This window comes from Sarcophilus harrisii, chromosome 4 (genome assembly GCF_902635505.1).
Source record: "Sarcophilus harrisii chromosome 4, mSarHar1.11, whole genome shotgun sequence".
NCBI lineage: Eukaryota > Metazoa > Chordata > Mammalia > Dasyuromorphia > Dasyuridae > Sarcophilus > Sarcophilus harrisii.
Genome location: NC_045429.1, coordinates 207,844,810 through 207,872,074, shown reverse-complemented (window position 1 = coordinate 207,872,074; position 27,265 = coordinate 207,844,810). Strand labels below are relative to the sequence as shown.

Below are 27,265 nucleotides of genomic sequence, written 5' to 3'. Positions count from 1 at the left end.
AATTGCTCTGCTAAGTTAACAGGACAACGATTTTAAAATGTTTTTGAAGCATTTTGAAAATGATTCCGTGTGCATGGTTTGAAATTCTTTACACTTGAGAAAAATGCTATTAAAAGAAACATCTTAAACATGTCTTTCTAAAATAAGTGAATGTTTGTTTTTATAAATATTTTGTTTATAAAGGATTTCACACCAATTTTTTCTGGTAATAGTTTACCATTTCTGTATAACATATGGAGAAATTGGCATGAGGGTATGGAGGAGTTTTTGTAACTTACAGTCATAAAATAATGACAGACTTGAGATGCAAACTTAGATTTTTTTTTTTTTAATCCCCCCACCTCTACTGTACTTTTTTGGCTAGATCACAAAATATGAATTAAAAAAAAAAATTTTTTTTTACAAAGATATATGCATGGGTAATTTTTCGGCATTGACAATTGCAAAACCTTTTGTTCCAATTTTTCCCCTCCTTCCCCCCGCTCTCTCCCCCAGATGGCAGGTTGACCAATACATGTTAAATATGTTAAAGTATATGTTAAATACAGTATATGTATACATGTCCATCCAGTTATTTTGCTATATAAAAAGAATTGGACTTTGAAATGGTGTACAATTAACCTGTGAAGGAAATGAAAAATGCAGGCAGACAAAAATAGAGGGATTGGAGATTCTATGTAGTGGTTCATACTCATTTCCCAGAGTTCTTTCGCTGAGTGTAGCTGGTTCATGAATTAAATATGTTGTGTCAATTTGAAAAATTAAGTTGTATTCATTACTAGAAGAAAGATGGCCAAAGTGAGAGTGAATAATATTTAAGAGATAAAGTTATTCATCAGATTCAGTAATCTCCAAATTATTTTAGTCTGGTCCTCACATAATTCTTCACTGTAACACCAACAAAGTAAACCAGAAGCCAAAGTAAAAGGTGGAATGATAGCCCCAGGGCATACTACCATGTATGTAGAGACCATTGGTTTTTGTTTTTTGCTGAGGCAGTCAGGGTTAAGTGACTTGCTCAGGGAAACAGCTAGAAGTATTAAGTCTCTGAGACTAGATTTGAACTCAGGACCTCCTAACTTCAGGGGTGGTGCTCTGTCCACTGCACCATCTAGCTACTCTCCAAGACTATAGATTTTTAATTTGATTTGGTGAGTGCTTATTTGTACTGTATATTTTTTTAAAGAATTAAAATCTACAAAATAACTTAAGAAAAAAGGTCAGTTTATTAATAATGGAATGTCTGTATGTTTTTCAGGTAATTAATGTGGATCTGACTCATATTGAAAACAGAATTAGTGACATTATTAAGTCAGAGAAAAATGTCCAAGTAGTCTTAGGACAGCTGATAGATGAGTAAGTACAACATTTCAGAGCAATGTGTTGTTTTTATGATAGAGTTTTTACTAAAATTTGATATGATTATTTGTGGCTACTTTGACATTTGGTAACTAATACTGTTGTTCTTGTGTTGCTATCTATTGTGAGCTTTTTTCTATTCATTCCGATATTTAAATACCTTCTTGTTGGTATGAAATCCCACCTCTGATAGTGCTATTAGTGTGACCTTGGGCAAGTCGCTTAACCTCCCTGGGCTCCATTTCCTCATCTGTACAGTGAAGGGGATGTATTAGATAACTTCTGAGCTACCTTGCAGTTTTAAATCTATGATCATGATTTGCTTCTGAGCTACCTTGCAGTTTTAAATCTATGATCATGATTTGCTTTTACATTAGTATATGTAACTTAGTATTGAGATTGACTATCTTGTGTAAAAAGGTGATTTTAAAATATTAATTCCCCTACATATTCGCAGTTTAAAAGTTAAATATCTAATGGAATGAAATGATGTTCTTGTCCACTGTGAAATTTTATAAACCTTGAATTTTCTTTCACTGCCATTCACCAAAGAAATGAAAACATGATTTTCTTCAGTGATACAGTTTCCTCTTTTCCCCCTTTTTGGGAGAAATGAGAGTTATTTACTAATGAGAAAAGATTGCAGCATTTTTCCCATCTGCCTCACCCTACACCCCCCCCCCCCCCCCCCCCCCCCCCCCCCCCCCCCCCAAACACAGAACAACAGCCTAAGACTTTTTTCAATATCTTTATGGCTAGGAAAGTACTAATAAGAAAAATGGCAATTCTTTTCTTGACAGAAATTTGTGCTTTTCAAAATAGTTTTTATTTATATTGTGAGGTTTGAGAAATATATGTCCCTTTTGATAATACTACTTTCATAACACTTTAATACTGATATTAACTTTCAGTAATACTAAAAATATAAGTACAAAAAGAAATTTGATCATTCATTTTTTATTAATTTCTAATTAGGAACTATCTGGATCACTTAGCTGAGGAAGTAAATGACAAACTACAGGAAACAGGTCAAGTACCCATATCAGAACTTTGTAAAACCTATGATCTTCCAGGAAACTTTTTGACACAGGTAATTTCTTATTAATATAAATTGTCTTATCTTTTTTAAAAATATATTTTTATATCTTTTTTTCTTTCACAGAAAGGGTTCCCCACCGAACCCTCTCTTGTGACAGTGAAAACAATTAAGCAAAATTATCTGATTCTGATAGCTTGTGAGACTATCTGTATTTTATTCTTGTAACTTTCCACCTCACTACTGTCATCTTTTCATCTTCATTGATTTTTGTTTTTTCCCCCATTATTATACTTCAACTTCCTCTTATTGATCTTTTTGCCTAAATTATTGTATTCACTGTGTAAATTGCTTTCTTGGTCCTCCTTCTTTCCCTCTTCATCAATTAACACAAATCTTTGTTTCTTTGATTTCTTTACTTTTCATTACTTATAGTATAATCATTAATTACCACAAATTCAAATACCGTATTTTTTTTCAGCCATTTTCCAATAATAGATACCACAAACTTTTTTCATATGCAGATCACTAATTGATTGGGGGAAAGGAGACTTAAAATGTTTTTACATTTTTCAATATTTTGGTAATAGTATAAATAATATCAAAATATAAGGAAACTTTAAAATTTAATGATCAGAGACTAAATGATTTATCACAGTAAAGCAGATGCAGTTAATTTAATATTTTTAATCACTCAGTAAACATTTTATTAAAACACATCAAATTACATTCTTATTTTGCTATTTGTGATATTTCAAATATTTTCCAGTGTAAGCTTTAATTTTATTTTGAACTTCTGGTTCTTTATCTACCCACTCTCAGCTTAGTAAGTGAAAAAATAAGAACTCTTTATCTTATTATTGGAGAATCTATTAATGTTTCCAACGAACACAATAAAAAACTTTTTTGAGTAATGAGTAGTATGCAGGAGGCATTTCACTTAAAAATAGTACATTTTATCTTCATTTTCAGATGTATTGATATTTCATCACAAATAGTTTGTCACATGAGAGAAAGATATGGTTTTTGATATGTCCAACTGAAGAAAGTCTAACATAAGAAACAGTAGTCTGAAAATCTGTTGTGGGTATTTTAGTATAATTCTCCTCATAATCTTATCACAAGCTCACTTAGCTACTCAGTCTTTCATTGGTTTTCTTCAGTTTACTCATTTGTGGTATTTCTGGTTCTAATCACAAATAAAAAATGAAATATTTGTGTCTGTGTATATAATTTTAACCTGCCCTTGCATTTATTTACTCTAATTTTACATCTTGTTTATATTTAGGCACTGTCCCAGCGTCTGGGTAAAATTATCAATGGGCAAATAGACCTTGACAACAGGGGAGTGATTTTTACTGAGGCATTTGTGGCTCGACATAAGGCACGCATACGTGGTCTTTTTAGTGCTATTACCCGGTAAGAATGTGACAATAAAAAATATAATTTAGATTAGATATAATCCCTCATATTTTAAACCAGCTGAGCTTTCTTTTTAGTCATAGGATTTCAGAATCCTTTTTGTTAATTTTGAAAAGCTTCAGTTTTATGCCGTGGAAGTAGTATAAAGTCTGAGGCCAAGAGTTCCAGACCCTGATACCTTAAAATTCTTTTTTCTTAAAGAGCACTTCCAAAATTCAGTCATCTTAAATCTAAGTACATAGCTCAGTTCCCATCTGGCAGGAATTACTATAGTGGGTAAGTCCTTGTGTAATTTTATAAAAAAACAAATTTGAATTATGTTATGATTTATTTCTCTTTTGGCAAAATCACTTTAAAAGTTTTTAGTTATTGTTATTTTTAGTGTTGAGTGGTTAAGTGATGACTGACTATTATGTGACCTCTTGCTTTGCAGATAACATTTTTCCACCCTTAACCTTAGTTTTTTCTGATGTTTCTATTTGACTTTGCTATTCCAGCATACTAAGTGCAATAAAGGATATTATTTTCATCACTATTAATCTCAATAACTTAGTGACTCCATTTTAGCCTTCAGTTTCTGTAGTTTGACAGCTTTTTATAGACAAGTTCTAATCACTGAATACTGTATGTATTGCTGTCATATAAGCAACATCAATGGAACCATCTCCACAGTGTTGAGTTTGATTTCCTGAACAATTCAATACCAGTGATGATGTCTGGTTCCAGATATTCTACAATCTTATTCATGAGGGATTTGTAGATTTCTAATTCAGGTAGCCAAAAATTCAAGATGTCCTGAAAGTCTACACTCTTATGGAATTGTCTTACAAGGAATAAGATTTTAGTCAACAGTCATATATTAATGTTTTGTGGGCTTTCTAAGGAATAAGGTCTGTGCTAGTTTCTCTTAAACACAAAGAAAAGCAAAAATAGTCATTGACTTCAAAGAGCTTACATTCTAATGGAGAAGACAAGATCTAAATAACCACAAACAAGATATACACAGAGTAGGATGAAGGTTTACTAAGAAAAGGGATGGCATTAACAGCTGGGGAATGCTAGGAAAGACAGAAGATGTGATTTAAGCAGGGTCTTGAAAGAAGTCTAGGAAAATAAGAAATTGAGATGAGAAGCCTGAATTTCCAGTAGGCATAGGGGAATTGAAAAGGTAGGGAAATGGGAAATAAAGTGTCTTGTTTTGGCATTACAGAATTGAACAATGTAACTGGATTGTAGACTATGGGAAGGAGAACCAAGTCTAAAAATACGAAAATGATACAGATCCTTTTTTATGAAGAGCTTTAAATTCCAAAGAACGGAATAAAATAAATTCCTGTAAATAAAAGGAAACTCTGAGAGGGATTGATACTTGGCAGATGAATAGAGGATGGATTGGAATGGACACGGACTTGAGTCAGGGTGAAACAGTTAAAAGGCCAGGTTGATAACAGCCTGAACTAGAGCTGTACCTTTGTGAGTGGAAAAAGATTTATTGTAAATGCAGAAATGACAAAGTTTAGTCCTAGTTCATCCCAAGCCCAGCTGGAATGGCCTGATTTGTCCTGTGACCTACCCCAGAATGGGGGAACAGTGAGAATGTTTCCATCAGGAGCATTCTACCCCAAACTTTTATCTCTTGGAAGTCTGCTTGATTCCTCTCAGACATTGAATGAGATCAAAATAAAACTACCATCCTTCTGATAAGGTAGTAATAGGGTCAAACCCAGATAGAAATAGGGACCACTAAACTGTACATAGGGCTGGAATGTGTACATAGGCTGGAATGCAGCCTGTGAATTGCATATTGACATAGGAAGCCACATTAACATCATCTATGTTTTATTATATTTGTATTTATTCAGTTTAGTAATTTCCAAATTAGATTTTATCCTGGTTCACATCATGCTTGGGAGTGTTGTGAACTACATGTGATCTGTGGATAGTGTGTTTTGAGACTTAAAAGATGGAGGACATGAAGCTTTACCATTTGTGGTCCACCTTAAGAATTCTGGGCCATTATCTGCATTGGAACTGAACTTTGCTTTATGTATTGTCTCCTGCACTTAGTACAGTGTTTGGAATGATCACACTTATAAATACTTTTTTGTTTATTCATTTTGGGAGTGAGAAAAGGAGTCCAGGATAACTAGGAGGATGGAGGTGTGTCTCTGATTAGTAAAAAGGAAAGTTTGGAGGAACAAACTTGGGTTTGTTCTGTACTGAATGGGTTGAATTTGGGATGCCTATGATATATGTAGTTCAAGAAATGCAAAAAAAGGCAGCTGGTGATTTGTGACTGTAGTCAGGTGAGAAACTAGGGCTGGATTTATACTTCTGAGGAATCATTTTTGTACAGATAGTAGTTGAATCCATGAGATATAATGCAAAGTAAAAAAAAAAAAAAAAGGATCCAGGACCAACCCCTATGTAAGAAGCTAAATATATTTAATTGTTAAATTAAAATAGTTTTTAGCATCTAAATATCACCAGAAATAGCCAGACATCATGCAGAGATGATAGATCTTTTTTCCCTTGTGTGTTTTGACAGGCTCTTCTAATGGGATGTAGGGAATGTACATAGGAGTCAGTGTAAGGGAGAAAAATTTGACTGTCACTTTTAGTAAATTAAACAATGGTTTTTCACATTTTCATTGTTACTTAGAAAATTTGTTGAAATTTCTTTATGCTACCAACTTGGAAATAAAGTTTGTATTGTACTTATCTTTTCAGTGATGTTATTTTATTTTTCTCATTCTTTTTAGGCCTACTCCAGTAATTTCCTTGATTTCCCGCTATGGATTTCAGGAACAACTGCTTTATTGTAAGTTTGGTTCATACTGTGTTTCCTTTGCTAAATAGCTGCTCCATAAATTTGTGATTAAATTTTAAAAATTGATATTACTTTTTTTTCCCTTTATAAATCTTTAAAAGTAATGATTGCCTGGTAAAGAAAAAAGTTTTAAGTTCCTTTTTTTACACACTAAAATTATTTCTGAAGGTACTCAAAAATGAAATTATATTCTTAGAACTCAAATTATAATAAAAATTCTGAAAACTCTTAGAGCCTGCCCTAAGAAAAGCTCTTAGAGCTTGCCCCTAGGAATGTTATTATTAAGCTTTTCTTGATTCTATAAATTTCACATGTATTGATTTTACTTCTATTTGTCGTAATTAGTGGAGACAACAGTCTCCTTTATAAATCTGGGAAGTTGAATATCTTTTTGCCCAGATTATTGAGCACTTGTGTATTAAATTTACATTAGGAAAAGGAATTTGTAGGGTTTTATTTTTGTAATGTTGAAATTTTATTATTTATCTCTTTCATACAACTTTAAAGTGAAACTTGAAATGTGAAAAAATTATGAAGTAAACTAGAACTTTATTAATAACAGGGTCCGAGTCCTAATATTGCTATCTTTGGTCACTTTAATTTGAATCTATAATATATTTGGGTTTTTATTGATATTCTTGATATAATTTTAGAAATCATCATAAAGCAAAATATTCCAGATGAATCAAAAATGGTAAAACCTAAGATCACCTGGAATTGGACTGTATGTTGTAAGTTTGCTAGATTTCATACTAGAAAGTTAATGATAATTTTAAAAAAAAACTATTGAGTGTTTTAGGTCACGGCTATATTGCATGTAAGAAAATTCTTTTTTAAATGCATGCTTTTATGTGCAGTAGAGTAAGATATCTGGAAATAGTGGATAGCATTGAATTTTGAATCATAATAGTGCAAATAGCACCACTTGTAAATTAGTCAAGAAGGCATGAAAATTATACATGTTGTAACCTATCATTTTGTTTTGAAAAATAACAATTATAAGAACTACCTAAATGTTTGTGGCTTAAAATTGCAAAGTAATAACTTTTTGCAGACTTTTTAGTATGTAATAGGCATTCTAAATGCCAGAACTTTGAGCTTTATAACAATAGTGAAGGAACAGATTTAATATCATGCAACTACCTTTCAAAAAGTTTTTTTTTATTAAATAATTAGTGTAATGATATTCAGTTTGAGAATTTGAGGAAAATTAATATTTTATGTTCACATAATGTTAGTAAGAATTTTTCCCTTATCACAAGTACTATTTTGTGCATTGATTTCTCAGAATTTCCTTTGCTGGTGGAGTATTTTAATTAGTGCTTTCACTCATCTTATAATATCTTCAAGACGCATGGCAAAGTATTATATGTTTATCAGAATTATTTGACTTTTTAGTGATCTTATGCTCCTATTGATTTTTGTGTACTTTTTTCTCCTTCAAAGCTGTGCTTGAGGAACTAGTTAATAGTGGACGTTTAAAAGGTGCAGTTGTTGGAGGGAGACAAGATAAAGCTGTATTTGTTCCTGATATATATTCAAGAACACAGAACAACTGGGTGGATTCCTTTTTCAGGCAAAATGGCTATCTAGGTAACGTTTTTTTTTTTAATTTTTAAAACTTGATTACACATTTCCAAAGATTCAATTTGTCACATAAACAATCAAACTGAGCTGTTCATAACAGCTTTCCATTTGCTGCTGCTCTTTAAGTGTGAAAATTATCATAATAAATGCACATGCTTATCTTGGTCTTAATCTTGTCATTACCATAATGCTTTATCAAAAGTTTAAAATGCACAGCATATATTTTTTTTTTTTTTTTTGCTAACAGTATCTGTGTTTTTTTCCTTTGAAGGAGGTCCTAAGTACTCATTTTTTCTCATTCTTGTAAAATTACATTTTTCATAAATTTTCAGTATACTACATAAGTCCCAGATATTTACTAGTCTCTTACCTTTTTTACGTTATGGATTTTTATTAGTAAAGAGAGGCTTCAAAATGATAGCAATAAAACTATGATAATCCTTGCTATGATAGCTATCTTGTTTTTTAGATAATACTTGATTGATTCCACTCCCTGAGAGAGATTATGTTCTTTGAATTCATCTTACAGAGTTGTTTTGAGGATCAAATAATACATGAAAAACAAATAAATCACGTTGAAAATTTTAAGTGACCATCTAAATATTAGCTGTTATTAACATTAAAAAAAATGATGTCCATTTTGGTGGTCTTAGCAACCAAATAAAGTTGACTTTCTAAAAGCCAACAAGCATTTATTATTACATTCCTGCTACATAACAGTCATCTCAGTTTCATTGCTTGCTGGGTAATTGGTCATAATTCTGTACCATGTTTTAAAACATTCTAAACTGGAGGCTCTTAACCTTTTTTGTGCCATGGGCCTCTTCTGAAAGTAACATATTTAAATGCATAAAATATTACAAACTATTTTTTACATTGAAATATAATGATCAAAATATTTTAAAAACAAGATTATAGATCCTTGTTTAACAACTCCTGGCCTATTCTATTTTTTTTTGTTTGTTTGTTTTGTTTGTTGTTTATTTTTGCTGAGGCAATTGGGGTTAAGTGACTTGCCCATGGTCACACAGCTAGGAAGTGTTAAGTGTCTGAGGCCAGATTTGAACTCAGATCCTCCTGACTTCAGGGCTGGTGTTCTATCTATTGTGCCACCTAGCTGCCCCTACCTTTGGCCTATTCTAAAGGAGACAGACTGTTTAATTTTGTTTCCATGATTTTGAGTTATGGAGGTAAGTCCCTTTTTAGTCTCTCTAAAGTTCAATGATAAACTTTAGAACTAACACTTGAGAGAGAGTATTGTATAGAGCAAGAATGATAAATTTGGAGTCGGAGAATATAGATTTGAGTCCAGTTTTGCTACTTAGTAGCCATGAACTTGTAAAATTTAGCCATTCTGAACCTCAGTTTTCTCATCTGTAAAATGAGAGTATTGTCTACATGATAGACACTTCATGAAGTGTTTATTGCATATTATGATATTTTATTTTAATTTAATTTAATGTTTATTTGTACATAATTACTCTTTTTTGAGTACTAAGTACCATCATAGGAGATTAAGCTTTTTAACTCTTTTTTCCAATATTTTCATCGTAACACTTTATTTTAATTCAGTTTACATAGATATATATTAGGGACACATGAACTGTTTTGGGAAACTCATTATACTTACATGAACATTAATTCTGTTTATTTTTTCTACTTTTAAAGAATTTTAACCTTAAATACAAAAGAAAATTGCATGTGCATAACAGAACATAAGAGGATTCAAAATATATAATAGTGAATTTTCATTTTAAGAAAACCTTTAAAATAAATACTACACATTATATTTGGGGCTAGCCATCTTTTCTTTGGTTCCTTATGTTTTCTTTTGTTCTCTGCTGTGCACTTTTTACTTTATTATGTTTTTTTCTCCTCTTCTTTCACCCCTCACCCCAAGAAGACTAAAATTAAGCGTGTGTGTGTATGTGTGTGTGTGTGTATATGTATATATATATATATATTATATATATATACACATGCATGCATATATACTAATTCCATTTTAATTAAGTTTAATAGCAAATAAAATGTGAAATTTATTTTGCTTAATTTGACATTCCTTAGTTTAAAAGTCTGATTTCTTTCTCTATGTTTTTCATCTTTCTCTCTGAGTTCTGAAGTGAATGTTAATGATTAAAGTGCCAAAACTTTGAGTGAATACTTCATTCTCATGTTTCGCAAATATCAAGAATTTTTTTAAATGAAAAAAATAAGATATTCAAAGGAATATTGTTAATTTTGTTAAAAAAAAATTCTTAAGTTTTCTAAAAATGAATTAAACACCATTGTATAATGCCCACAAAAAGGATTAAACATTGTATTGTAGTTGAGGCCTAGAGAGAGAAAGGTATAAATTAGTTTGAGGTCATAATCAGTAAATACTGAAACAGAATTTGAATTCTGGTTCTCTGTATCTTAACTGTAATGCTTAGGTTATTTAGATCTTCTTAGTGTAGTGTAGGTATGCTTTCTTCTGATGACAGATTGGAATTCTCATGTTTTCATTCTATCAGCCCTATTTTTTCCAAAAGTCTTCAATAGAGGATGCTTCTCACTTATTGGAATCCTTCCTCTAATTCTTTTAATGTTTAGGGCACCTCTAATATTAAGGATTTCACAATTGATAGTTTTCCTACAGCATTTGAACAGTTCGTAAAAGTGATGTTGATTAATTGCCTATGAAGCTACTGAAAAATGTCACACTCTGAGACATTCAATACAATGAAACCTCTTTGAGATCAGACAATTGGATTTATGTATTTGCATCTCAGTGCCTGGAACATAGATAGCTAATAACATCTTGAATAAACAAATGACTAAAATACAATGTGCATACATTAAAATGATTTAAAAAAAACAAAAAAACAAGAACATGTTATGCTGGAAATTTTGAATGTCTTTGAGCATCCAAAGTTGATAAAACTCATACAAATTTTTTTGTGATGAATATGTAGAATTTGATGCTTTATCCAGACTTGGGATCCCAGATGCTGTAAGCTACATAAAGAAAAGATACAAAACTGCACAGCTCTTGTTTTTGAAAGCTGCTTGTGTTGGTCAAGGGATTGTAGATCAAATCGAAGCTTCAGTAGAGGAAGCCATCAGCTCTGGTTCTTGGGTGGATATTTTGGTATGTTTTCTTTTATTTATATTCAATAGCAATCTGTTTCTCTCTAACAGTGAACTATTTTATGTGCTTCATAATTAAGACACTTATTTCTAGGCAAGTCATTTAATCTTTCAGTATCCCAGGAAACTTTTTTTTTTTTTTGGTAAAATTTTTATTTTTGTATAATTGTGAGTGGTTGGTTTTCTAGTATTTGAAAGGAAATAAATTTAAGAATTAGTAAAATATGCTTTTCTGAATCATTGAAATAATATGAAGATTACAAATGTTTTCCTAGGAGGAAATTCGGGTAGCTCTTTAAAATAAGTCATAAGTAAGTAGTTGATGTACATCAGTAGCAAGAATTGATGTACCACATTGATGGAATTGATTATGCAAACAAAGGAGGGGGGAAAATCAAGGAAAAAAAAACATTTGGGCAATTGTGAGAGTTTGTTTTTTCTACTAAGATTACTGTAATCACTCTTAGAAATAGTTTTATCTTCTGTCTTTTAGATTTTGAAGTATTACGTTAGGTAAATTTTGATCCTTGGGCCTGTACTTCTGCTTCAGCAATTTGAAACCTAGTTTCCCTTACCTCTTCTCTCAATTGGTTGCCCATGCTTTGCCCTCTCTGTTCTCTTTTTAGTCTGTTAGCTCTCTCACATTGCCTCTGCTTTCTCACTTCCCAATTATTTTTTTCTTACTATCTCTCTTTTCTTAAGTTGTCAATAGATATTGCTAAAATCCTTTCATAGACCTCATTCTTCTTTACCTCTTTGCAGCATTAGTGACCATTCCATGTTCCTGGATTTTCTATCCTCCATTTTTTTGAGGGGGGGTACCTGGTTTTGGTTCTTCTGTTCAGATTGCTGCTTTTCACTCCTTTGCTGCATCATTTCCATCCTCTCCCATTTGTAATTTGGGTGTTTCTCAAAACTATTTCCTGGGCCCTCCTTTCTTTATATATTTTTTTGGTGAGCTCAGCTTCCATGGGTTCAGTGATTACCTCTATACAGATGATATCTATACCTGTATTCATATCTGTATCTACTTTCATGCGTATTTATGTATTTCTCCTTTGAACTCCAAGTAATCTCCTGCTATACATAAACATATAGACATCTTATTAGCATCTCACAAATGTACTCCTTTGCCTAACTTCCTTTTTGCCATTCCCATTCTTCCAGTTTTTTTTGCATGGCAATTGTGGTTAAGTGGTTGCTGAGATTGTATTTGAATTCAGATCCTCTTGAGTTCAGGATCAGTACTCTATCCACTGCACCAGCTAGCTGCCCCAGTCTTGTAGATTTTTAACTTCAAAAAATTTCTCATTTCTTCTCTTCTCCCTCATTTTTGTTCACTTGCCAAACCTTATTGATTTTACTCGCACATAATTACTTCATGTGGCTCCCTACATTCCTTTCTTTATACTCACTGTGTCACATCTCTGTTTTCAGACACCCATCATTTCTTGCTTGGACTATTAGAAATAGTTATCTAATTCTCTGATGTTTAATCCATCCTCAACATAATTGCTACATAAAAATTTGATCATGTTATTTTCCATCTCAAAAGCCAAATTCATCATTTAAAGCATCCCAGTCTGGATTTATTTCACATTACTTCTAATTCATTCACTTTATTTTCTGGTCCACTTGGCTAACTGGTTGTTCCCCAGCTCACAGTGTCTGTCTTTATGCTTTTGTATTTTGTCTCCCATGTCTAAAACTTACTCTCTTTTGAATTCTCTAACTTTCTTTAACATATAATTCTACCTTCTAATTTGTACTCCTTACCCATCCAGTTATTAGTAACCTTAGTGAAATTATTTTGTTTTTATTTATTTGTATTATTTCTGTTATATCACTCTAGGTAGAATTAGGAAACTGTTAAGGAGGCAGAAACTTTTTGTCTTTTGTCACTTTCCATCAGCACCTAGTAGAACAGTCTGCATATTAATATGCTTAATAAATGTTTGATTAGAAATACATATGTATATATGTAACATTAACTTTGTTATTTTAGCCACTACTGCCCAGTTCTTTATCAGTAGAAGATGCTGGAATGTTGCTTCAGCAGGTGATGAGAACATTCAACAAACAGCCATCAGCCGTGGTCTTTAGTGATACTATCGTAGTTAGTGAAAAGTTTATAAAAGATTGTACCGAATTGTTCAGTGAATTGATGCACCAGAAAGCTGAAAAGGTATGCTAATTTTTCTGTCATACACCCAACATTGAAATGTTTTAAACATTTGATTGTTTTATTTTGAGAGAAACTGGCAATATAAAAAAACAGATGCAAATTATATCATTTGCAGATTCCCATTAGTTTTTTCCTTTGGACTTTGTCTCTGTTCCTCTTTGAGTATCTACACCCCTTCCTCCTAGTATTTGACTCTTTAGAAAATCTTCTTCTCAAATGATTCTCCTAAAGGTATAGAAACTTTTAAAAATGAAAGTGAATGAAAGGTCTCCCATGTTTTTAAATTAGTTTGAATTTGATTAAGAATTTCCTTGTGATACATAACTTCTTTGCAGCATATTCTCTGTATTCTGTGTATACATGAATACTTTATATATTAAAGTGTTATTAATTGAATTTAATTGTGAGGAAGACAATTATAAATTATTGAGAAAACAGAATTATGAAAAGACTCTTTTAAAATAGTTGTTTGAAGGTAGGAACTTAGGTACTGTCTTGACTCTTTTTGTATCAGTGCTCAGTAAAGTACATGGTATATACTGGGCACTTCATAAATGTTTATTAATTGATTAAAATATATGTTATTATCAAGAACATACATAAAACATTTTAATACTTTATGTACATTTATTATTGTTAATATTATACATGTTATTAATTTCCTTCCAAGTACACATCATCTAGTTATGTTTTAATAAATATGAATAGGATTTGTGATTTTATTGCTATAGGGAACTCCCAGATGAGGAAACTCTTTCCCATTTTGTGTTGGCACTGTTTCTATAACTTACACTCTTAAAAAAGAGATTTTAAAAAATGATTGTTTTTAATTAGGATGCCTGGAAAATGTCTCCAAATAAAAATTTGATAGCATTGAATTTAAAACATGTCTTAAAGTTTTCTTAAGAAGAGTGGCTATACTTAGATTTTTATTCTAAGTACTATAAATGAAGCTGGTTGGTTTATTTTTTGTGAATTTAACATTTCTGCTCAAAAGATTGGGGCTTCATCTTTTTTTTTTTTTTTTGGAGTTATATTAATTGTTCTGTACATTTAATGTAACCACTGATTTTTTAAATAATATTAGAAAGTAACAGGTATTGATTATATTTATATTTACTATATTTAAATATATTATATTTACTATATCTTAATATACTAGACATGCATCCTTAGAAGAGCACTAAGGAATAAGAAGTAAATGACATACATATTTCTTATAGAAAATTTGCCCTTTTTGTTTTTATAAGGAGAGAGGGGGAATTCTTTCTAATATGGAAATCAATAAAAAAGATTAATGACTGCTTCCACTTTGCTTTTTTTTTTTTTTTTTTTTTTTTTTAATGGATATAGATACATAGTGCCATGGTTATTTCAAGTCAGCTGTCTGGAAACTTCAAGTATCCAGAATGGTGAAAAAGAGTGCCTCGGTATAAATAGCCACTCTTTAACGTACTGATGAAATTCCCAAATTACATTTAGTTGCATATGATTGTTTGTTTCACTGCCCAGAAGTAAAGAATTGTCTGATACTTAGCAAGAAAATACAAGCTTATTGACATAGAAATAAAACCACAGAGAAAGTTAAAACAGCAACAAAAGAAAAGAAAAGATAGAGGGAAGGATGGAATGGTATTAGACATTAGAAGCAGTGATATATGGTTGTCCAGTGGCAAAGAACTCTGAGGAGAAAGTGACATCACACTTGCTATCCAAAGCAATTCCTTATTTCGCCTGGCATTAGAAGATAGTTTTCAAACAAAAAAGTAGAACCTATTAGAAGCAGTGATATGGCTGTCCAATGGCAAAGAACTCTGAGGAGAAAGTGACATCACACTTGCTATCCAAAGCAATTCCTTATTTCGCCTGGCATTAGAAGATAGTTTTCAAACAAAAAAGTAGAACCTATTTATGTAACCAAAGATCATTTTGTTTTATAGTACATAGAAGGCATGTTTAGATGTAGTGAAAATAAGTCTATTTTTCCCTCTCAGGAAATGAAGAATAATCCTGTTCATTTAATCACTGAAGAAGATTTGAAACAATCTTCGATTCTAGAAAGTGTTAGTTCAAGTAAAAAGGATAAAAAAGATGAACGACGAAGGAAAGCAACAGGTAACTTATTAGTATTAACATTCAGACAGAGGTGTTTCTAATCCAAATATTTTCATTTTATAATATCTACTTTATAAAGGTTGAACTTGAGTTGTGTGTGTGTGGGTGGGGGGGGTTATATATGCAAGTAAAACAAGTTAGAAGATTTATACTTCTTAAGTTTTAATTTTGACTGCCAACATTAACGTGTTTAGGTACTGATAATTGATTTTTCAAATCTCCAGCTTATGCACTGAAAATATTAGAGTCATGTTAATCTGGAAACTTAAGGCACTTAGGTTGAGAATTTAGAACTCATGATTGTAGGACATGGTTGGTAATAAGAGTTTGAATGGTGAATGTGTCCAACATGGTGACTTAAATTTTTAATACTAATATGTAAATGCCTTCAATTAATTTTAAAATACCTTTTGCTTAAAAGTCAAGTGGTTTCCCAATAAAATAGACAAGGACTCTTTTTAAAAAGATGTTTTTGTTTAGAATCAGTGGAAATTATCTTTTGTTGGTAGTGCTACTAATTATCATTGGAAAATAACAGATTTGTAAACATTTTCTTTATAGCAAAAAGTAAAATATTCCATATCTTTAGATGTACCCTCAAGTAGCATTAATCAGGAATGCAGTATATTCACAGCTACGGTATTTGGTCATAGACATGTAAAAATCTTTTTTTTTTTTTTAATTTGTTTTGCATACCATTTTAGTTTTTGTTATTTGGTTTATATTTCTCTCTTTTGTTCTACCAAATAATCATAGTACTTTGAAATCTCTCTTTGCTACTTTGGGAAAATTGCACCAAGGATATTCTACTCACATTAATAAAACATTTTTCAAAAGTTATGTTTTTCTTTTTGTTCTATTTTTGATATTGTTGTAAATTGAACCTAATAAATTTATGCCCAGGTATATCAGTGTAAATAATCTATCATATTTCTTCCCAATCATTAAAAGGAATCCTTTAGGTATGGTTGCTTTCATGACAATGCTAGTATGCTGTTTTATGTAGTTAATAAATGTAATTGTTAAACGTCCCTCAAACTGAAAAAGACTTCAGGCATGAAAGCCATCCTGAAGGCCTAGTTATTAAGAAATTTAAAGTCATATTCCTCTTAGTACTATGCTTTGGGAGATAAAGTCCTTTTTCATCCTAAAAGCAGAGAGAAAATAAGGTAATAGTCCTTAAAATATGCAAAGAATTAATAGAATTCTACTTAGAATTTTGAAAATAGAGAACTTAGTTTTTATGTAAATGTATTTTAAAAGGCAAATAAACATTGTGATACAAAGATGGCTTTATTTTAATCATAATCATAATTTAGGAAAGTGCTTTTGTTTTTTTTTTTATTATTTTATCTTTCTAAGTAACATTAAATAGATTCATCTGATCTTCATTACATGACTTTTATTGTTTCATGAGTATGTTTGCCAAATTTTTGTTTAGGCAGAAAATTTGACATTGATGTGTTTGCTGCCCACTTGAAAAATAATGTTTCACCAGACTTGTTTTTCAGGTTTTCTCATTTTCAAATTTTTATAAAGTTTAGTTTGTTTTTGAGATGGAAGTAAAAATTTACTTTTTAGAAGAAATAATCTGTTCTTTTAAATATAGCTAACAATTTCTACTTCTCATTGAGAGATTACATGTTTATAATTTTATTAAGAAAATCCCAAGCAAATAAACAAGAAAAACAATTACTTTTGATTCTTTTCTGACATAAACTTGGGCCATATGACGATATATTATCACTTTTCCCTCTGTAAGGTAATTTGAATAGGCTATACTAAATCATGTCATTTTCCACCAGAGGGCAGTGGAAGTGTGCGAGGAGGCGGCGGTGGAAATGCCAGAGAGTTCAAAATTAAAAAGACCAAGAAGAAAGGAAGGAAAGATGATGATAGTGATGATGAGACTCAGTCAGCAAACACTGGTTTGTGGCATTCTTATTTTATTAGATAGTCTAATCTTTAGATTTTTCTTTGTATATGCTCAGTCAAATTTGAAATTAGAAAATTTTAAAATTTGAATTCTTGAAAAACAAAAGAAATACAATATATATTTCAATATTTTTATTTAGTATTTAGTCTGCATCTAAGTGTGACTGAGATTTATATTTAGTTTTATGGACTATTTTGTTATTGGTTTTAAACTCTTAAGTTTAAAATTCAATTTTAAATCAGGATTTTCTGCTTTTGAATTTAAGTTAATATTAAGTTAATAAAGCTACTGAAACTTGATATCCCCTTAATGGAGGAAATTGTAAGATAATTGATTATTTTAATTTGGATTTCAACAGAATTTCAAGTGTTACTTCACTGTAGGACCGATGAGTCATGTAAAAATACTGGTGACAAACAATAAGGAAAACACATAAAGTCACATCAGCTTTGAATTTGCTATACCCTTTTAGCACCCATTGCTTTTATCCAAAGTAGCTTTGAGGTGTTTTTGTGCTTTTCTTATTGGAACGGGTAAAATAACTATGAGTACTTGTTTCACCAACAAAATTTAGAATTTTAGTAAATGATAGGAAACTTATAGCATTCATAAAAATTGTTATATCCCTCTTTGGTAGTTAACAATATTAGGCCCTTAACTAGATTCATGTTTTAGGAAAAGTGAAATTATTAAGGCATAGGATTGATCAGTCAGTGAACATTAAGTATCCATTATGGCTAAGCTAATGTGCACATAAAGCCAAAAATGAAATAGATCCTCTTCTCATAAGAGTTTCATTTCATACAGAAAATACATCATTTGCAAAATAATCTGGAGGATGGGGGATGTACTAGCAGCTGAGAAAATCAGAAAAGGCATTATGTAGTAGGTAGTGTTTAAGCTAAATTTTAAAAGAAAGAAGGCAAAATTGCAGGATGTGAATCAGCCTTATTTGTCAAGAGAACTAGAATAGAAAAGATTTAAGTGCCTCCATTTTCAACCTGTAACTGTAGTGTCAAATACAATAATGATATTTAATGAAGTAAAAATTAACCATTACTGTCTAGGACCTACACCTGTAATTTCACTTGATTGTTATAAAGAACCCTGACCAATGAGAAAAATTCCTCTCTGTCACTGTTAAGTGACTGGCCATGGGGCACATATCTACTATATGTCAGATAGTCCACTAACAAACCACTTTGTTATCATGCCCTCTCAATTCTTGAGTAACTTAAAATAGTAATTCATTCAATAAGATCCAGCTTCATAACATGCATTATATGAGAGAAAAGTAGCAAAACAAAATTTTAGAAAAGATTTTAAAGACTGTATATTTCTAATATACCCACATTTTAGTATAATATGAATGGTTTTTTACACATTAAAATAATTTCAGCCATTTAAAAAGGGCATGCTAGTAGCTATTATGTAATTGTTAGTTCTTATTGTAGAATTAAAAAGCTTCATTATTTATTTTTAAATTACTGTTTACTGTAATTCTTTACATTTATTTTTATTTCTAAATAACATGAAAGCCAAAGTAATGTAATGGATAAGTTCCTGATTAGAAACTATAATAACTTTAAGTTAAAGCCCACCTCTCACACATATTGAACTATGAGGTCTTCTGCCTTCCCCTGCCCCCTCAATAATTCAAAACACATAAGAAATTTCATGCCCCAACAAAATAAATTTTCATTGTACTTCTATCATATTTGATTAGAAAGAAAGCTATAAAAGTGTTATTCCCTTCATTTTGATGAGTGTCTTATCACTAAATTGTAGAGGAAATTTTTTAGGAGAGTTAATCATTCAAATGATTTTTAATATTTATTCCTTTTCATTAACGACTATCAGTAAATTTTGTTGACAAGATTTTGTAATGCTGTCTTTGTTCTGGGCAGATAAAATGAATTATATTTTACTGAGTTATATTGTTAGTTTTAAAAAACTGTTAATGTTTGTCATAGGTAGGAAAAAGCTTGAAATTTCTTTCATGTCACTTGAGGAAATTGAAGATGTTTTAAAGAAGTACATACAGGATGGCCCTGAAGAATTTGTTACAGAACTTGCTGAACATTTAATGAGGCAAGTATAGAAATATACTTTAACTTCTTAATTTTTAGTCATCAAAAAAATAACATTTTGATTTGCTCGTAGAAATTCACTGATAACATTAGGAAAAAAGAATTTAAAGTTTGGAAATTAAGAGCTCAGAATTTAAAATCAGTTTTTCAAGTTTTGCTTTCCTACTGATTTACTGGGTTTCTTCAGTCCTTCAGTGGATCACAGAATTTTAGGTCACTTAGGCTAACTCATACCCAAAAAAAGAATCATTACCACACAGGCAATAAGCTGACATTCAACTTCAGCTTAAAGACTTATAATGAAACTTTACCAAAACAGACCGTTCTGCTTTTGGATGGCTCTAATTATTTAGAGTTTTTTAGAGCCCGTCATTCTCATAAGAAAATGTATCTGGTTAGTAGAGCAGGGTTTAGTGACCCATGGAGCCATCTGCCAAATCTGAAAAGCATTACCTCATTTGATGACCAGGAAAGCTCCATCTTCATGGCCTGAGAAGTTTCATGTTAACTGTATGGCTTAGGCAAAGTTTCTTTTTAGGTAAAGAACTAGCCTGTAGATAGTGATTCTTTCATAATGTTGCTTCCTTCAGATAACTTTTTTTTTCTTTTTCATCTGAGTCATTTTTCACTTATGTTCAGGATCTTACTCATGAGTTTCCTATCCTTCTGGGGCTGACTTTCTCTATAGAATTTTAATCAGAAATAGATCTCTTCTTTCCTTGAATCCTTTGAAATCTGCTCTCTCCAAATTTAGGGTGCATGTCATACAATTGCCAGTTTTCTCTATCAGACCTTAGAAGAAATGATTTCCTTCAAGTTCCATCATTTCCACTCCACCAACCAGCATATAGTTTCTCCCTGTAAGAATCAATATCCAGGAGAAAATTTGCCTTTTTTTTTTTTTTTTTTTTTTTTGTTTCCTCCGTTTTTCAGAGGACACACTTATTAAAATAAGTCAGGATTTTTTTTTTTTTTTTAGTTTTGTTTCTGACACAGAACTGATTTAAATTATCCATCCCTAATATGTCATTTCTTTTTGCCAAATATGGTAGCACTTAATTTGTTTCCCGAAATCTTCATCTCTTCTTTTTGGCCAGATGGCCTGTACTATGCCTTAATGAAAAAAAATCACTTCTTCTTTCCTCCCTATTGCTCCTTTCCTATGGTTCCGGTGCTACTCTCTCTACTCTAAACATAATCTTTAAGAAATGATTAGGAATATCTATTCAGTATTCTATTTAAAACTCTCATCCCAGTAAATCTAAATGATACCTGTGAAATCCAATTTGCTTTTTTGCATTCAGAACTCTACTTATATTTGTTTGGGCCTAAACTGTGATTTTGTGTATAAACATTTGATCCAAAAAAAAAAAAAAAAAAAAAAAGGTTTTTTTTTTTCCCCTTTAGCTTTGTTTTTTACTAGCTCCTAGGATTTTGCAGCTTATGAATTTCTGGGCATCTCACCTATTATTATTTTTCCTTCATTCTGGTGACTGTAGGTAGTTTTCTTTCTTCATTCTTTTCAGTTGCATGTTTTGGGTTTTGGGGAGGTTTGAGGGTTTTTTTGTTTGTTTTGTTTTGTTTTGTTTTACATTTGATTTACACAATAGCAGGCAAACATAATTTCTGGCCAAGTAATTATCAGTCATATATTTTAAGCCATAGTTTAGAAGTCCAACTCCCTTTCCTAAGATCATCATGTTGGTTTTTTGTTCACTACCTCAAATCTATTTTCTGAATAATATGCATTTAATGGGCCACACCACCTATTATGTTATGATCTTCAGTTTTCTAGCCCAAGTCTTCTTCATTTTCTAGGTTCTTTCTTTCAGTGTTGCTTATCATGCCCACAAAAATTACCAAAGGTGGGCAATGGTTAGCCTTTTAGGTAACTCTTAGAATTTCTCAGTTATGTCTTGGATACATGCCCCACAAAGACAACATATATATATTTTTGCTATCAGATTGAAAATTTCTCCCCTAGTACTTCTGATTTGGGAGTCAACCATTGTTCTTTTTTTCCCTCTTACTGTTAATTACTGATTTCTCACTTAAAAGTATTTGTGAATCTAACTTTGTAATTCCTTGGAGAAATACCTTTTTCTGCCTCAGAGATTCAGCTCCTCCTCAAATTGAAGGAAAGAACCTTACATAAAGAAATTTTTTTTAAGATCCAAGTGGATGATAACTTCTGTTCTCAGTCTTTTGTGTGACATTTTTTTCTCCCCAACTTCCTAACATAAAGCACATTTCTCTGCCCTGCTTATTTAGATCTTTTTTTCTACATTATTTCTTTGAATTTTGAAGTCTCTTTTCTAATGTTGTCTTTTTTGTAAATGGTTGATGATTATGTGGAAAGTAGAGAGGCATTCCTAAAAACCCTTTTCTCTCTTCTAGAAGAGAGATAAGTCTACATTTGAATTTAGATTGCAGGCACATAGGTGTAATAAATATTCCTGCTTTCATTGTGGGTGATGTACTCGATCTTTCTTCTCTCACTTTTTGTGGGTTTTTATAGCTTACCTCCTAACTTCCTTTTTTTACTTCTTAAGAACTTGTCATTCATATTTACTTCTTTTCCCAGCACTCATTAATCTCTTTATTTTGTCTTGTTAACTTTTCTAATTTAACCTTCCCTACCATCTCTTTGGGATAGTTAGGTGACATAATAGATAGAGCTCTAGGCCTAGAATTAGATAAGCCTGAATTCAAATCAAATCATATAGCACTTAATGACTTGTGATTCTAGGCAAGTCATTTAACCCTATTCACCTCAGTTTCCTCATCTGTAAAATGAACTGGAGAAAGAAATGGAAAACCAGTTTAATGTGGAGCCAAGAAAATTCCAAAATGAGTCATGAGATGACTACTGAAATGACCGAACAGGAACCATTTCCCATATCCTTTCTCTTCAAACCTGTTCTTGTTTCAGCTTGAATCATCCTTTAGATTGAGCTCCCTTCCTTGTTTAACTTGTTCTTCTATTTATTTACTTATGTAGAGTACTCCTCTCAGCAATTTATATAACGCATACACACCTGCCTTTTTGTCTCTATGTTGTCTATATATGTACTATAAATTTACCACCTAGAGGTGGTCCACCTTTGCTTTTTCTTGAAATTATGTGAATATCACCAAAGCACTCAGGCTAAACTATTTTTCAAAATAACCTATCGGTAAATTCAACTACATTTAATTGTGCTAAGTTTTTATATATATATATTTTTTATTCACAGATACCTCAATAGAAGTTATCTGGAAGTGGTACGTTCAGTGTTTATGTCTTCAACTTCTTCTGCATCTGGAGCTAGTAGGAAACGTACCATCAAAGATTTACAAGATGAGGTGTCAAATCTATACAACAATATTAGATTATTTGAAAAAGGAACAAAGTTCTTTACAGGTGTGTTTAATATTGTTTTTTTTTATTAATTCTCATTATTTCTTTTGAAAGCTATGTTAAAATAAATATTATGTTTTACAGATGATGCACAAACCACTCTTGCCAAGCACTTGCTGAAGACTGTTTGTACAGATATCACTAATCTCATTTTCAACTTCTTAGCTGCTGATTTAATGATGGCAGTAGAAGATCCAACTACCATAACAAGTGAGGTATGTTAATCTTTTTGCTGTTCCAGAAGAAATATCGTATGCAGGAAATTATTTAGGGATAATTAATATATGCAATTTATATTAACCAAAGATTACCATCATGCTTCTTCCTTCTATTAGATTAATAATAATAACTATCACTTTGGAGATACATATTGTTTTATTCCATTATTAAAGCATTTCCTAATCTTCTGTTGCTTTCTTTCTAGATCAGAAAAAAGATTTTAGGTAAACTATCAGAAGAGACGAAAGGTCCTCTCACAAAGCTCCATAACTCTCTGAATGAAAAAGTAAGTTAAATTTGAAGCTATTAGTATTCTAGGCCTAGAATTTTTTGTTGACATTAAATTAGTATTCATTTTAAATGTTAGTTAATATTATTACCAGTGAAATTCTATCTAATTACCAACTGAGCTACTTTAATATGTTAAGATCATTTTTAACATTTATAAACTTAAAAGAGACAAAAAAGTAGATAAAAGTGATGTTTTAAATGTAAAGTTTAGGCAAAGTATCTGATTTAACTAAAAGTTAAAAGCAGTCAAGTTTGGTTTGTTTTTTTAAAAGAATAATTAAAGTTATGCTTTCCAGTATCTGTTTTTTTTCTTGAATCCTTGCCTTTATGTGTTTCTCTAATAATGTATTTATAGGATAATATGTGGTACTTCATGTCTTTTTTTAGAGCTTAGAAGACTTTCTTTCTTTTCTGGATTCTGCAGCAGATGCTTGTGATATTATGGTAAAAAAAGGAGACAAGAAAAAAGAAAGGTATTACCCAATTCATTCATCTATTGTTAATATTTCTCTAACTGCCTTTTATGACAGAATGACTTAACCTAAGAGAGAGCTTGATTTGCCCTTAATTAACTTGATTGTCATGACCTTTAAAGTCTCTGACATTCATATACTTTTCACTCACTTTATTAAATGTAATAATATATAGTTGACTACAGTTTTCTTTATCTACATCTTAGTTTCTTTATTTATGTGATATTTTTCCCCACTTTGTGAAATATTACAAGGATTAGCTGTTCAGGTAGTTAAGGGACTAAAAATTAAAGTTAGAGAAAATACACATTTTAATTGAGGAATAGTTAAATATAAATATAAATGCCTGTAAATAATCAAAAGGACATAGAAACAATAATTGATCAATTTGTACAGGATTGATTTTCAGATAAAATGTATGGGTTCCTTGGGATAATGATTCTGAGAAAACTCTTTGAATCTGAGTTTCTAGTGGACATAACCTAGGTTCTTGGTTAACAGTCTCTAAGAAGCCAGGAGAAATGATCCAGCTTTCCAGCCTCTCAGGACTAGGTTCAAACAATGCAATAACGTTTTCTCAAAGGACAGAATTAAATAAAAATGGGACTGAGTTCGCTCCATAATTGAATCTTAAATGTAATTAATGGGATTTCACTCAGTTTCCACAATTAACAACTTGTCCTACTCCCCTCAATAGCTTGTATCTGAGGCCAAAGTTGAATTCAGGTGCTCCTGATTCAGTACTAAATACTGCCATATAGCTGCTGCCCTTGAGCTTTAATTACATATATTAAAATATGTAGTATAACTAATGTGGTGGTGTTTTTTTCTCATAGACAAGTACTATTCCAACACAGACAAGCGCTAATTGAACAACTGAAAGTTACAGAAGACCCAGCTCTTATCCTACATCTTACCTCAGTTCTGTTGTTTCAATTTTCAACTCATTGTATGCTGCATGCACCTGGACGATGTGTACCACAAATCATTGCTTTTCTTAGCAATAAAATGCCGGAGGTAGTTATTCATTTTAGTGTATTTGTAATTTTTTTCCACAGTTTTCAGATCTGAATTAATTAATTGAATGATTCTTATTTGCCTTGTAAGTCAAACACAAATATTATTAATATATCTTTGCGCCCCCTCCAACATTTCTGAGAATGTTTTTAGTGACTATACAGATTGATTTGAAAAAAATAGAATTTAGTGGCCTATTTCTATTTCTTTGAGTCACTTTTGTTAACTTTCCTTTTTTTCCCCACTTTAGGATCAACATTCTCTGCTGGTTAGATACCAAGGCCTAGTTGTGAAGCAGTTGGTTAATCAGAATAAGAAAACTGGACAAGGAGATGACCAGTTGGTTAACCAAGTAGACAAAGAACATGAAGATGCTAATAATGCCATCCGAAAGGAACTTCAAGAAATTTCCACATCTATCAAGGACCTTGTCCTCAAATCGAGAAAATCTTCTGTAACAGAGGAGTAATGATTTTTAATTTAATCTGAAATTTTTCATGTAGTCAGAGTTATTTTTTTAAAGAAATGGTTACAAAACACTTCTCAGTTGAGTGTTTCAACATTGCCTTCTGCAGCCACTTCTTTTTGAGAAGCTCTATGAAATCTCTCCTACCAGCATACTGTATGTTTTTATCCCAGTCTTCTGGTTATGAGATGTCCCTGTTTTTGAAATGTGTTATTCAAAGAAAGTTTCTTTTTTAACATTATAACTAGGAGTTATGATTTGCAAGTTTATCATTGTCTTTTCAAATTCTGACTGAATAATTTCTTTTCTTTTGTCTTTTGTTCCTTGTAAAGTCATAATGCTAGATTACAAGTGACATTTGCAGTTTCCAGTCATTGTAAGTAATATATGCAAACATAAAATGTGTACTTTTTAATGATAGGTTTGTTTTGTTTAGTTGTGTATTTTATTGTTGTTGTTTTTTTTTAATTTTTATTTTTTTTGGTGGGGGCAGTATTAAGCTTTTTGGTATCAGCAAAGAGGATTTTCTAGTGTTATTTTCTTTAGAATAATAGATAATGTCTCAAATCCAAAAGCCAATAACAACTGTGCTAAATTTTGATTGCATCTTTTAGTCCAGCGTATTTGTTTCTCATAATTGCAGGATCTTATGTCTCTCCCACGAATGAAAACTTGAATGTATACAGGAATAGTAAAGATACCCTTGTACTGCTTGCTGCATTCTGTTCCAAAAGTCAAGCTGCTGCCTGCATGTGGAGAGGAAGTAGAGAGAGAAAAGGGAGGAGAAAAAAGCAGTCAGTATTGGTAGATTCTGGTCATTAGTCTCATTTGTTTGCATTGTGTACTTTTGGTGTCATTTAAACTGTTAATGTAACAAATCAATACAAGTTTAAAAAAAAAAATTGGTGCAGTTTGTAGCCACAAATTTCATTTTAAATATTTAAAAGAAGTGTAACCTCTTACATTAGAGCTTACTTTGAAGTCTAATTGTTGTGTAAATCATTCAGATTAGCCACACAATTTGTTGAGCAGCTCTGTCATGGTGTAGAATGTGGAGGGGTCTGTCTTTATATATTCTTTCTCAAAAGAATTTAATCATTTTGACTATTTTATGGCACTTAATGGCAAAACTAAATCACAAACCATAGATACTTTAGTGTTTTCCAGTCAGTCTGATTTCATCTATTTTACAGTATTGTGAACTCAATGACTAGCAGCTTTTTTGGTAGAATTACTGACAGAGCCTATAGACTTAAAAATCTATTAATAACTTGAATAGAAACAATAAGGGATATTTTCACATGGCTGATAGAAAAATGCCAAGTCCTTTGTGCTTACATATGTTATAGATTGATTTATATTTTGGTTTACTCAGTCTCAAAAATATTTTTTAAATTGTATAGTGGTCATGAAAAATAATCTTGCCAGGTAAGCATATAATTGCATCTGTGAGTATCAAATGATGTGTTTATTGTCCCTGACAAAATAAAACAGAAGAAGCAAAAGGTAACAATGATATTTTTACTGCCTAAACTTTGTTCATGTTCAAACTGTGGTCTCAACTTGCATCAGAATAGTTCTGATTTTCCCCAAAATAAATAAAAATGTCATTTTTATTACATTGATCTGGTTTTTGTAACTAAAATCTGACATTATGTATGCAAATATAAAATAATTATTTTAATAAAGTTGAAAAGATTACGTGTA

General features: G+C 31.3%; 1 protein-coding gene across 4 annotated transcripts in view; it reads left to right on the top strand.

Annotated features, from left to right (window-relative positions):
- UFL1 (UFM1 specific ligase 1) overlaps window positions 1-27,265 on the top strand; it is a 33,982-nt gene extending 6,717 nt beyond the window's left edge. Inside the window, exons 4-21 of one of the 4 annotated variants that reach the window (XM_031964505.1) lie at window positions 1,259-1,356; window positions 2,335-2,449; window positions 3,684-3,814; window positions 6,580-6,638; window positions 8,094-8,240; window positions 11,192-11,367; window positions 13,372-13,551; window positions 15,546-15,666; window positions 17,472-17,594; window positions 19,576-19,693; window positions 22,929-23,095; window positions 23,177-23,307; window positions 23,517-23,597; window positions 23,990-24,075; window positions 24,912-25,092; window positions 25,343-25,557; window positions 25,891-25,934; window positions 26,202-27,265. In XM_031964505.1, coding sequence (XP_031820365.1) covers window positions 1,259-1,356; window positions 2,335-2,449; window positions 3,684-3,814; window positions 6,580-6,638; window positions 8,094-8,240; window positions 11,192-11,367; window positions 13,372-13,551; window positions 15,546-15,666; window positions 17,472-17,594; window positions 19,576-19,693; window positions 22,929-23,095; window positions 23,177-23,307; window positions 23,517-23,597; window positions 23,990-24,075; window positions 24,912-25,092; window positions 25,343-25,557; window positions 25,891-25,934; window positions 26,202-26,203 — 2,175 coding nt within the window. In that variant the 3' untranslated portion in view covers window positions 26,204-27,265. Of the gene's footprint in view, window positions 1-1,258; window positions 1,357-2,334; window positions 2,450-3,683; window positions 3,815-6,579; window positions 6,639-8,093; window positions 8,241-11,191; window positions 11,368-13,371; window positions 13,552-15,545; window positions 15,667-17,471; window positions 17,595-19,575; window positions 19,694-22,928; window positions 23,096-23,176; window positions 23,308-23,516; window positions 23,598-23,989; window positions 24,076-24,911; window positions 25,093-25,342 lie in introns of all 4 variants that reach the window. The other 3 variants (XR_004233645.1, XM_031964504.1, XM_003769301.4) reach the window with 3 other exon arrangements.